A 13,224-nucleotide genomic window follows, 5' to 3' on the forward strand; every position below is an offset into this window, starting at 1 on the left:
ACGGGCACCAGTGACGTCACAGCCGGCAGTTAGCTTATATAAGGGCTCACCAACAGCCCACTGGCAGTCATAACACTTGACATTGGTCAAGGAGAACTTGGCCGAAAGCTGGTGTAGTTTTAACCAACTGACGCGTTTGGAAACCCGAGAACATTTTATTCAATGTTATCGCCGCGAGACTCTGCATTCATACAGTTCTGTAAGAAGTTGAATTGGTATTGTATACGTCTTTTATTTCTTCTGTTATAACATCTCGAGAGGAAATATGTTACATCAAGACAAGCAACATTAAAGATAATCTAGTAAGTAATTCAAAACCTAAAAATTAGTATCAAATCTCATCCTGACAATAAATAGTAAGAGTAATTTCAGAAATAAGAACAATTAAATGAATTTAGACAATATTAGTCCAAACAGAGTTTTGGTGATTTACATTTAGACTATGAAGACAGCATAAATAGAGCAATAACGTTGTAATAGATCTATATAGATGTGAATTGATGTCAAAAGTTACTTTGAGTGTGGACCTGATGCACAACTGTCAATGGGCTCTATGGAAGTGGCGTGCTTAGAGGAACTCAAGAGTTTGTTGGTGCAACCGTATGGCACTGTACATGTCACAGTTCTATCAGAACACGGATAATTCGCCACAGCACCAGTAGCAGCAGCGAACTCAGTATGGTAACTGTTGTGTAGTGCAGAACTGTCAACCTGAAATAGTTAAACAAAACCACGTTTTGTTAAATGTAATACAGCCATACAATATAACCTATATGGTCAGTACTGTCTTCAAACATCCAGGTACCTGATAGAATATCACAGTCAAACATAGAAGAATACGAATTTGTTTCGAAACACAAATCATGTTCATAAAATTACACTTTCCCAGCTTCAGTCACGATTATTTTCCAGTATATATTAACGGGGCTCATTTTGACTGCAAGCTGCCATCAATAAGGGTGGTATCCAACGGCTATCTGGGACGACTCCAGACACGTCTTCGGCCTGGAATCTCATTGACTGGAACAGAATTGCCTTCAGTGATAAGTTCTGCTTAGGACTGAGCCCTGATGACCAGCAAAGATATATCTGCATATGCTCCAGACAGCGATGCGATACAAACCTGACTATCGCAACCATATGGCCCGACAACCAAGAGTAACAGTCTGAGGAGTCATTTCATTTCATAGCAGGATCTGTTTGGTTGTCATCCATGGCACACTTACACCACAGAGATATGTTAACGATATATGATGCCATATTCCCTTACCTTCCATGCAAGATATCCCAGGATTACGTTTTAGGAAGATAATTCCCTGTACACACAGCGAGAGATTCTATCGCTTGTCTTCGTTTTTCTCAAACCTTGCCTTGACCAGCAAGGTCACTGGATCTCTCCCCAGTTGAGAATGTTTGGACGGGACCCTCTAACGAACATGAGATTTTGCCTACCTAACATGCCAATTGGAAAGAGTTTGGCACAATATCCCCCAGAACAACATCCAACAAGTCTATCATTCAGTGCCAAGCCGAATAATTGCTTGCCTAGGGGCCAGAAGTGGACCAACGTGTTATTGACATGCTTAGTCTGTGAAGCTCTTTCTCCTGAATAAATCATCTAATTCTTCAGGAACTGCAATTATTTGTTTGTTTGTACACATACATTATATCTACCGATTTCCGTTCTATTCAGTTAATTCCTTCGTCGTATGTCGTCTTTTTGTGTTAGAGTGTATACGCTTATATGGAAGAAGGAACACAACAACAAACGCAGCACCAGCAATTCACACTTTCTCGCACAGCTTCTTTAACGGCTAAGGTAATTATATGTTTCAGATCCTGAGATAATAAGCATACTAAGAAAACAGATACTTTTGCAGGAGGATATTTACATGAAGTGATAAGTTATAAACTGTGATTATTCAGCATTTATTGATTTATTATAGTTTCTCAGACTATTTTCCAATAAAAAACTGAAAAATAAGCGTGACGGAAGTTGAGAAAGCTGTAAATGTTCCATAATGTAGTGGAAAACATCAATGAATTCCATGGAACATAAATATTGTTGCTGCTTAAGGCTGATAGAACATTTAAAGCCCTTCAACTCCATCTTGTTTAACTTAAGTATTTCATTACGAGTATTTGACGAAATGTCCGCCAAATGAATAGTACGATTTCTGTGCTTCTGAAAACGAAAGTTCTTATGCGTATATCACTCACTGTTTTTACCTGATTCACGACATTATTACTTTCTTATAGTTTATATAGTAATTTAAACGCTAAGGATTTATCTGTAAGATGAGGTTCCAATAGGATTAACCTACAAAACTCCTTTCATTATAAAATTATCACATTCTTGTGCCCTAGATTTGGCTGTAGTCAATATCTAGTATCCTTTTAAGATCATGCAAGTGAAGTTTTGAGATTGTACAGTGCATTTTAAGAATAATCACTTCTTATTTGAAATTCCATTGCACTTGTTTTGGTGGTAGTGTAGAGTGGTTTAATACATTGTTGTTGCCAGTTAGGACTACCGGGAGATGGGGGTTTCACCCCATGAACCATGGACCCTGTCGGTGATGACTTGGCTTGCGTGCCTCAGCAATAGAGATAGCCACTCCGAATGTGTAACAGCAATGGACTGTTATCTGCTTAGAGGTCAAACAATCACGTGGGTCCTGAAGAGAGGCCATATTCTTTTTAGTAGTTGTAGGGGAAACACTCTGTATGAGTGACTGATCTGCCCTTGTAACATCAACCAAAATGACCTGGCTACAATAGTGCTGTAAACGGCTGAAAGCAAGGGGAAACTAAAACAGAATCAGTTCCCAAGGGCGTGCAGTTGTATCCCATAGTAAAATGATGATGGAATCCTCTTGGCTAAAATGTTTTTCAGGTAAAATAGTTAAAATTTCCGGGAGGGGACTACTCAGGAAAGTTTTATTATCAGGGGGGACATAATTTGCGATCTACAGGTCGGAGCATGAAACGTTAGATCCCTTAATTGGGCAGGTAGGTTCGAAAATTTAAAAATGGGAGTGGGTAGGTTGTAGTTAGATCAATTGGGACTAAGTGAGGTTTGGTGTCAAGAGGAACAGACCTTGGGTCAGGGGAATAAAGGGTTGTAAATACAAAATCAAATAGGGGTAATGCAGGAAAAGGTTTTATAATGAATAAAAAAGGAATGCAGCTAACCTAGTATGAACAGCATAGTCAACACATTATTGCAGTCAAGAAAGACACAAATTCAATACTCACGACATTAGTAGACTTTCATATACCAGCTAGCTCTGCAGATGATGAACAGGCTGAGGAAATGTATGATGAGATAAAACAAATTATTCAGATAGTCAAAGGAAACGAAAGTTTAATTGTGATGGGGGACTGAAATTCGACAGTACAAAAAAGAAAAGAAAGAAAAATGGTATGGACTGCGGGAGAAGAATGAAAGAGAAAGCCACTTGTTAGAATTTTGCACACAGCCTAATTTAATCTTTTCTGGTTTAAGAACCGTGAAATGGTTGTATACACGGAAAAGATCTAGACACACTATAATGTTTTGCATTGATTATATAACTGTAAGGTAGAGATTTAGGAACTAGATTTTAAACTGCAAGACATCTCCATGCGCAAATGTGGATTCTGACCACAATTCATTAGTTATGAACTGGAGATTAAAACTGTAGAAACTGAAAAATGATAGGAATGTAAGGTGATGGAACCTAAATAAGTTAAAGAATGAGATGCTGTTGAGCATTTCATAGGGGGCATTAGGCAACGATAGACTAGAACAAAGGTAAGGAATACAGTAGAAAAGACAGTTGGGTACCTTTGAGGGATGAAATAGTGAAGGCAGCAGTGGTTTAAATATGTATGAAGACAAGGCCTAGTAGAGATTCTTGTATATCGCAGGACATATTGAATATAACTGCTGAGAGGAGAAAACAAAAATCCAGCAAATGAAGCAGGCGAAAGGGATTACAAACGTCTAAAAATGAGATTGCCAGGAAGTCCAAAATGGCTAAGCAGGAATGGCTAGATGACAAACGTAAGAATTTAGAAACTTATTTCACTAGGATACAGTCCACAGGAAAATGAAAGAGGCGATTGGAGGAATGTGAAGCAGCTCCACCATTGTCAAGAGCTCAGGTTCAAATGGCTCTGAGCACTATGGGACTTAACATCTTAGGTCATCAGTCCCCTATAACTTAGAACTACTTAAACCTAACCAACCTAAGGACATCACACACATCCATGCCCGAGGCAGGATTCGAACCTGCGACCGTAGCAGTCGCGCGGCTCCGGACTGAGCGCCTAGAACCGCGAGACCACCGCGGCCGGCAAGAGCTCAGGTGTGAAACCAATACTAAGCATAGAAGGGAAAGCTGAAAGATAAAAGGAATATATAGAGAGTTTATACAAGGGCGATGAACTTGAAAGCATCACTGTAGAAACAGTACCGAATTACGAGGCTGATAAGTCATGGCTGCATAACACAAACACGAATTCTTTACAGAAGAACGTAAAAACTGTTAGTAGCCTATTCGCGAAGCAATACCGAACCTACGACTTAACTTAGAAGATAGGTAACGGAAATGAGCGTTTGGCGTCATTCGCCGGGAGGCGCCTTACGGGGCAGGTCCGGCCGCCTTGGTGCAGGTCTTATTACATGCGACGTCACATTGGGCGACCTGCACGCCGTTTGGGGATGAAATGATGATGATGACAACACAACACCCAGTCCCTGAGAGTAGAAAATCCCCGACCCAGGAATCGAACCCGGGTCCTTAGGACGGCAATCCGTCACGCTGACCACTCAGCTATCGCGGCGGGCAGAAGATAGCTAAAGGAATGGCAGACCTACCTCTTTAGCAACTGTAGACTTTTGACTGGAGTACTCTGTTTGATATTTTGAAGGTAGTAGGGGTAAAATACAGGAAGAGGAAGCCTATTTACGCCTTGTACAGCTACCAAATGGCAGTTATAAGATTCGAGGGGCATGAAGGGGAAGTTGTGGTTGAGAAGGGAGTGAGACTGGGTTGTAGCCTATACCTGTTGTTAGTCAATCTGTACACTGAGCATGCAATAAAGGATGGCAAAAAAAAATTTGGAGTAGTAACTAAATTTATGGGAGAAGCAATAAAAATTTTATTTTGATGTTTGCTGATGACATTGTAACTCTCCAAAATGAGATTTTCACTCTGCAGCGGAGTGTGCGCTGATATGAAACTTCCTGGCAGATTAAAACTGTGTGCCCGACCGAGACTCGAACTCGGGACCTTTGCCTTTCGCGGGCAAGTGCTCTACCACCTTTTCTTTTTTTTTTTAATCTCATTTTGTTCGTGTTTTCGTTCGTGCCATTTGCTCGGTGCGGACATCGCAAGACACCCGTTTCAGTTCGTTATTGATCCATTAACTAAGTTTTTTTTATTACAGAGGGCAGCTAACCCTTACCATCTGAGCTACCGAAGCACGACTCACGCCCGGTCCTCACAGCTTTGCTTCTGCCAGCATTTGCCCGCGAAAGGCAAAGGTCCCGAGTTAGAGTCTCGGTCGAGCATACAGTTTTAATCTGCCAGGAAGTTTCACATTGTAACTCTGTCAGAAACGTCAAAGGATTTGGAAGAGCCGTTGAACAGAATCGGTAACGTCTTGAATGGAGGTTGTACGATGATAATTAACAAAAGTAAAGCAGATATAATGGAATGCAGTTGAATGAAATCAGATGATGCTAAGGGAATTAGATTAGGGAAGAGTCACTAAAAGTAGTTGATGAGATTTACTATTTGGCCAGCAAAAATCTGATAGCCAAAGTAGAGAAGATATAAAACGTCGACTGGCAGTGGAAAACAGTGTTTCTGAAGAACGGAAATTTGTTAGCATTGAATATAGGTTTTAAGTGTTAGTAAATGTGTTCTGTAGGTATTTGTCTGGGATGTAGACATGTACGTATGGAAGCGAAACATGGGTTAAAACAGAGTAGATAAGAAGGAATAGAGGCTCTTGAATTGTGGTGCTACAGAAGTATACTGAAGATTAGATGGGTAAATCGCGCAACTAATGAGAAGGTACTGGCGAGAAATGGTGAGACAAGAAATTTGTGGGACAGCTAGACTAAAAGAAGAGGCCCGTTGATATGACATATTCTGAGACATCAAGGGATCGCAAATTTAGTATTTGAGGAAAGTACTGGTGTACAGGAAGACCAAGAGATAAATACAGGAAATAGAATCAGAAAGATGTAGGTTGCAGTTATCATTTGGAGATGAAGTGGCTTGCGCAGCATAAAATAACACTGCGAGTTGAATCAGACCAACTTGGAACTGAAGGCCACTACAGTATACAATCAACAGAACGATCAACAGTAAACATGGAGTAATAGCGGAGTGTAGCATTGCCTACAGTTGCGACACTCACTGCTGTGAAAATTATTACCATATGACAGCTGAAAAGCCGGCCGCGGTGGTCTCGCGGTTCTAGGCGCGCAGTCAGGAACCGTGCGACTGCTACGGTTGCAGGTTCGAATCCTGCCTCGGGCGTGGATGTGTGTGATGTCCTTAGGTTAGTTAGGTATAAGTAGTTCTAAGTTCTAGGGGACTGATGACCGCAGCAGTTGAGTCCCATAGTGCTCAGAGCCATTTTTTTTTCTGACAGCTGAAATGGCACTAGCCTTCCTAGAGAGGAGAAAGAATACCATATAATTAAAGTTTGTTTCTATCCTTCTACTTAGTTAAGGAAATAGTAATTATATTTTGTGTTCCAAGCATGAGTAAATTGTCGAAAGACACAACTTATTCACGAAAAAATACTTTCGAATATATTCATAGCTGCACCTTACTCCGCTGAAAGGAAGAGAATATGTGGGGAAAACGAACACGTGAATCTTTTCTTGTGAGCTCTGATTTCTCTCATTTTATTATGATGATTATAGATATAGATGGGCGCCAACAAAACACACTGGTGTCCAAAATTAAAGCAACAAACTGCTATTTCCCCGTCCTTTGTCTAATTCACGTTATAGTCATACAAATTGTCAACAGATGTAGCTGCACGCCAGCAGTGACATCAGGGCACCTATAAAGTGGGGTAGTGTTTGCAGGGTCGTCCCACACCTACAGCCGCTGTGTACACAGTCACAGACGGTGCAGCGTGGCACAGTAAATACGCCTACAGACTCTCTGCTGTGGAGGGCCACAGGAAGAATGGAAGCGGGAGAGTCGTATACTGATGTGGCCCGATGGCTTAAACTCAATCGTTCTTGTTGTAACGGTGACCGGAACGGTCGCGGGGTTGAAGTGATGGGAACCGCGGCGGGACCGGCGGTGTGGCCCGTGAACAACAACACAACGGAAGAGGACGGACACGACCAACGAAGGACAGAACGAACAACAACAAGATCGAAACAACGGAGTCACAAGAAAGCCTAACAACCACGTCCACTCGCACACAGAACAAGAAAGTAAATAAGCTGTCTAACACGAGGCGATGTGTCCAGAGACGTACGCTGGGTTAGCCTGGCTGGCTGAGCGAGAGGCAGGCGCTTAAGTATTCTACCGGGGGCGCCGCTATTGGCAGCTGGAACCATGTGTTCAACTGTGGCGCCCTCACACTACATGCGGGCCAGGAGGCTCGCGCCGCCACAGCTTATGGCGCGATGCTGCAGAGACTTAAAGGGGTCTTCGACGTCCATGATGTCTGGCGGGGATTTAAATTCCGCGTCACGCGGTACCAGATCCCTCCCCCCTGAAACTTGCGCGTAGGGACGGAAACACCCCGGACAGTGCCGAGGTGGGTGGCAGTGGGAAGAGGAGCTGGGCTCATCAACAGCTATTGGCGGGGAGGAAGGGACGCCCTAGGTATCCATGACAACCGATCCGGAGTCCAGGGCGGGGGAGGGAGCCACCGATCCACCCGGAGGCGGAGAGGGCTGGTGGCAGGCCCGCGGGAGACGGCAACCGGGGCAGCGACGGTGACTCGAGGGCCACGTCTGTATCTGAAGGGAATAGGCAGCGGCGCGAGACCCGTGGCGGCACGCGGGCGGAGCTGATTGTAATGGCGGCGCTCCAACCCTTTCGACGTCTGCACCGACGTTACACGCCGCCCATAGACCGCGACGACCATGGCGGGTGTCCAACCCCCCTTGCGCCCGTACTCGCGGGCCCATACGGCCGTGCCAGGGGCATACCGCTGCGAGGGCCGGGAGTGGCGGTGGTAGGAGGATGGCATCAGCAAATGGAGCAGGGTCCGCGGCTGTCGTCCATGAAGGAGCTCTGCCGAACTGCTTCAGTCAATTGGCGTAGTGTGATAGGTGCTCAAAAACAGGGTGAGGGCCGACTTGGTTGGAGATGTGTAGCTCACCTTAGTCAACTGGTGCTTAAAAGTGCGGAGAAGCCTCTCCGCTGCACCATTGGACCAAAGGTGGAAAGGGGGCTACAGAAAAATTTGATACTTTTGGCCTGACAGAAGTCATGGAAGGAGGGCCGTGAATTGGGGACCATTATCGGAGACCAACATGTGTGGCAGGCCCTCAATGGTGAGAACCTGGGCCAGGGCCATGAGTGGTGGCTGCCATGCAGACAACATATGGGGTATCCGGAGTAGGCATCAATGATGAGTTACCATATGGACCCCAAAAATGGGCCCGCAAATTCGATATGGATCCGATCGCAGGGACAGCAAGGCTCAAGCCAGGGTGCAAACGACTGAGGGGAGCTTGCCCGGTGACGCACACAGACAGTGCACCCACGGACCAGGAGCTCCATATCGCCATGAATGCCAGGCCAATACACATGCTGGCGAGCCAAAACTTTCATTCGGGACATACCCCAGTGCCCGTGGTGTAACAAACCGAGCACCATAAGCTGCAATTCAGGAGGGATGACCATCTGATGGGCATCCGACTCTGTGGCCAACAGAAGGACATCATCGTCCAAGAGAGCCTGTGGGACAGGTGGCACCAGGGGTTGAAATAGGACTGCATCTGACGAGTAACATAGGACGGCCACCTGTGGACCACGTGGTTGAGAACCTGCAGCAACACAGGGTTGCGGCGGGTAGCCGCAGCAATGTGAGCAGCCATAAGAGGCAGACCGGCCAGCGCAACACGGCGGCGGAATCAGTGTGAAAGCAGAGGACTTGCTGTCGGTCAAAGGCAGGATTGGGGCCTGCTGGGATATGTGACAAAGCGTCCGCGTTAGCATGGGGGATGGTGGGTGTAAAAACAATGCCCAGCGCTGGAGACGTTGAGCTGTCCGCTCTGGAAGGTGCGAGTGGTGTCCAAAAAGTGTAACCAAGGGTTTATGGTCCGTCAGGAGGGTGAACTTTGCCCCAAAGAGATAGGTGTGAAATTCTTGGACAGCGAACACGATCGCCAGAGTGTCCTTATCCATCTGGGAGTAGTGCTGTTGTGCTGGGGTCAACGTCTTAGAGGCATATGCGATGGGCTGTTTGGAGACATCAGCATCCTGGCACACAAGGACGGCCCCAGTGCCATACGCCGATGCATCAGCCGCCACAACCTAGGGGCCATCCGGAGAAAAGGGAGTAAGACAAGGGGCGGACTTGAGCATCGCTTTTAAACGGAGAAAAGCCTGGTCACAGGCTGGCGTCCAATCAAAAGGTACCCCTTTGTAACGCAAGTGATTGAGGGGTTGAGCAACGGAGGCAGCCTGGGGCAAAAACTTTAAGTAATAAGTAAACTTGCCCAAAAACACCTAGAGTTCAGATAAGTCCTTGGCACAAGGAAGGGCCTCAATGGCCGCAACATTACGACCTGAAGGGCGAATGCCATCTTTGCTAAGCCAGTGGCCTAAGTATTCCACTTCCGGTTGGAAAAAACAACACTTGTCCAGCCGACAGCGTAAACCAGCAGAGTGCAGAGTGTGAAATATGGCACTGAGGTTTTGCTAGTGTACCTGGCGGGAACGCCCGGTGACCAAGATAATTCACACAGGCAGGGATAGGCTGTGTAAGCTGCTCCAGGAATCGCTGGAAAATGGCCGGCGCCGAATAGACACCAAAGGAAAGGCGCTTGTACTTATACAATCCGAAAGGCGTGTTGATAACCATTATGTTCTGAGATTCGGCATCCAAGGGCAACTGGTGGTGTGCCTCAGCCAGGTCGATCTCCCCCGGCAAGCTTGGCAAGAGGGTCTTCCTGTCGGGGAATGGGGTAAGTGTCAATCAGGGACTGAGCATTGACAGTAGCGCCGAAGTCCCTACACAGCCGTAGGGACCCATTGGGTTTCCGTGTGACCACCTGTGATATCACCTACGCACTATAAGTTACAGGCTCCAGCACGCCAGCGGCCTGGAGCCGATCAAGTCCCTGCTTGACCGCTGGTCGTAAGGCCACTGGAAAGGGCCAGGCCAGGAAAAAGCGAGGCTGTGCATCCGGCCGTAGGGTGATGTGTGCCTGAAAGCCGGAAGCACATCCGAGATCCGGTCCAAACAACGACACAAAAGCGGAGCACAGATCGTCCAAGTCCTAAGAGGGAGCAGCCGTGGAAGCGACCTTAACTTCGTCGGAAATTGAAAAGCCCAACAGTTGAAACGCATCCAGTCCTAAAATATTCGAAGCCGACGGATGGTCGACGATAAAGAGGGTAAGGAACTGGGAAACATGCTTGTACGACGCCTGGGCGACGAACTGCCCATGAAGGAGAATGGAACTGTCTCTGTAGGCGACCAAATGGTGAAAGGGAGGCGACAATGCAGATGAGCCCAGCCAGGTAAATGTCGTCATATTAATTAAGGAGACGGTGGCCCAAGTGTCAACATGAAAACAGACATCCTGAGTGAAAATGCGGAGATTGAGGAAAAACTCCCGCACTGACGGGTAGTTCTGTGGGACGACCGACCGCAGAGCATGGACTGTATCTTGAGGCCCAGGAGGGGCAGGACTGGAGCGAGTCGAATGACTACTACAAACATCGGATGTGGCCCTCCTTGTTATACAGCGTGCACGGTTTCCAGCGATGGGGACAATCAGCCCGCGAATGGGCAGTAAAAAACTGTGGGCATGAGGGAAGTGGGCCGCGCGACCGGCGACGAGGGGTGACCGAAGGCGCCGATGCCATAGAGACGTCGGACAACGAGGGGTCCCGACGGCACTGGCCTCTGTCGGCCGGGCCACGTCGATGTCACGAGGGCGGAACCCGCCGTAACGCCGCGATCGCCGCCACCTGCGGTCGCACCATAAGACGCTCGTTAGCGGCTTGAGCAATTTCAAAGGAGTGGGAAATGTGGAGAATCTCTTCCAAGGAGGGATTGTTGAGGTTCAACGCCGCAGTGCGGACCTCAAGATCGGGAGCCAGCTGAACCACCACATCCTGGATCAGGGAGTCCGCATACGAAAACTTACACTGCTGACTGGTGCACGTAAAATCGCATCGACGGCTGAGACCCAGCAAGTTCGTGACCAGGAACGATACGATTGACCAGGCTGTTTATGGTACTGGTGGAACTCCAGCCGAGAGGCGACCACGTGGTAGCGTTGGGAATAATAGTTTGTCAGCAAAAAGGCAGATCTCCTGGAAAGAGAGAACCACAGGATCGGACAACCGTGCCAACTTGGGGAGAAGAAAGAACATGTCCGGGGAGGCCGAAGACAAAAACAACGACCGCTGAAAGGAGTCGTCCATGACTTGAAAAGCCGTGAAATGATGTTGTTTCAGCCGATGTAAGTAGGTTTCCCAGTCCTCTTTAGAGTCATTAAAGGGTGGAAACGACGGCCGACGTGGGAAAGCATCGGACACCCGAGGACAAGGAAGCTCTTGTGGCAACGCGTCCCGGGCATCGACATTGTCCGTTAGCAACTGCAGCGACTTTTGTAATCTGTCTAACTGGAGTTGCTGCTGCTGCATGAGCTGCTGCTGTTGCTCCAGCAGACAGACCAACTTCGCCTCCATACCAACAACGACCACCGCTTACCTCGTCGCCGAAATGTTGTAACGTCTACTGGAACGGTCTACATCTACATCTACATCCATACTCCGCAAGCCACCTGACTGTGTGTGGCGGAGGGCACCCTGAGTACCACTATCGGTTCTCCCTTCTATTCCAGTCTCGTATTGTTCGTGGAAAGAAGGATTGTCGGTATGCTTCTGTGTGGGCTCTAATCTCTCTGATTTTATCATCATGCTCTCTTCGCGAGATATACGTAGGAGGGAGCAATATAGTGCTTGACTCTTCGGTGAAGGTATGTTCTCGAAACTTTAACAAAAGCCCGTACCGAGCTACTGAGCGTCTCTCCTGCAGAGTCTTCCACTGGAGTTTATGTATCATCTCCGTAACGCTTTCGCGATTACTAAATGATCCTGTAACGAAGCGCGCTGCTCTCCATTGGATCTTCTCTGTCTCTCCTAACAACCCTATCTGGTACGGATCCCACACTGCTGAGCAGTATTCAAGCAGTGGGCGAACAAGCGTACTGCAACCTACTTCCTTTGTTTTCGGATTGCATTTCCTTAGTATTCTTCCAATGAATCTCAGTCTGGGATCTGTTTTACCGACGATCAACATTGTATGATCATTACATTTTATATCACTCCTAATGCCTACTCCCAGAAGATTTATTGAATTAACTGCTTCCAGTTGCTGACCTGCTATTTTTTAGCTAAATGATAAGGGATCTATCTTTCTATGTATTCGCAGCACGTTACACTTGTCTACATTGAGACTGAATTGCCATTCCCTGCACCATGCGTCAATTCGCTGCAGATCCTCCTGCATTTCAGTACAATTTTCCATTGTTACAACCTCTCGATATACCACAGCATCATCCGCAAAAAGCCTCAGTGAACTTCCGATGTCATCCATAAGGTCATTTATGTATATTGTGAATAGCAACGGTCCTCCGACACTCCCCAGCGGTACACCTGAAATCACTCTGTACTTCGGAAGACTTCTCTCCATTGAGAATGACATGCTGCGTTCTGTTATCTGGGAATTCTTCAATCCAATCACACAATTGGTCTGATAGTTCATATGCTCTTACTTTGTTCATTAAATGACTGTGAGGAACTGTATCTAACGCCTTGCGGAAGTCAAGAAACACGGCATCTACCTGTGAACCCCTGTCTATGGCCCTCTGAATCTCATGGACGAATAGCGCGAGCTGGGTTTCACATGACCGTCTTTTTCGAAACCCATGCTGATTCCTACAGAGTAGATTTCTAGTCTCCAGGAAAGTCATTATCCTCGAAAAACTACGTGTTCCAAAAT

The 13,224-nt window shown here is 46.7% G+C and overlaps 1 protein-coding gene across 1 annotated transcript in view; it reads right to left on the reverse strand.

Annotated features, from left to right (window-relative positions):
- Positions 1-388: 388 nt before the first annotated feature.
- LOC126455446 (fatty acyl-CoA reductase 1-like) overlaps positions 389-13,224 on the reverse strand; it is a 238,813-nt gene continuing 225,977 nt past the window's right edge. Inside the window, exon 9 of the mRNA XM_050091196.1 lies at positions 389-711. Within this exon, the coding sequence (XP_049947153.1) occupies positions 618-711 (94 nt within the window). The 3' untranslated portion in view covers positions 389-617. The remainder of the gene's footprint in view (positions 712-13,224) is intronic.

The sequence above is a fragment of the Schistocerca serialis genome, chromosome 2, assembly GCF_023864345.2.
Source record: "Schistocerca serialis cubense isolate TAMUIC-IGC-003099 chromosome 2, iqSchSeri2.2, whole genome shotgun sequence".
NCBI classification, from domain to species: domain Eukaryota; kingdom Metazoa; phylum Arthropoda; class Insecta; order Orthoptera; family Acrididae; genus Schistocerca; species Schistocerca serialis.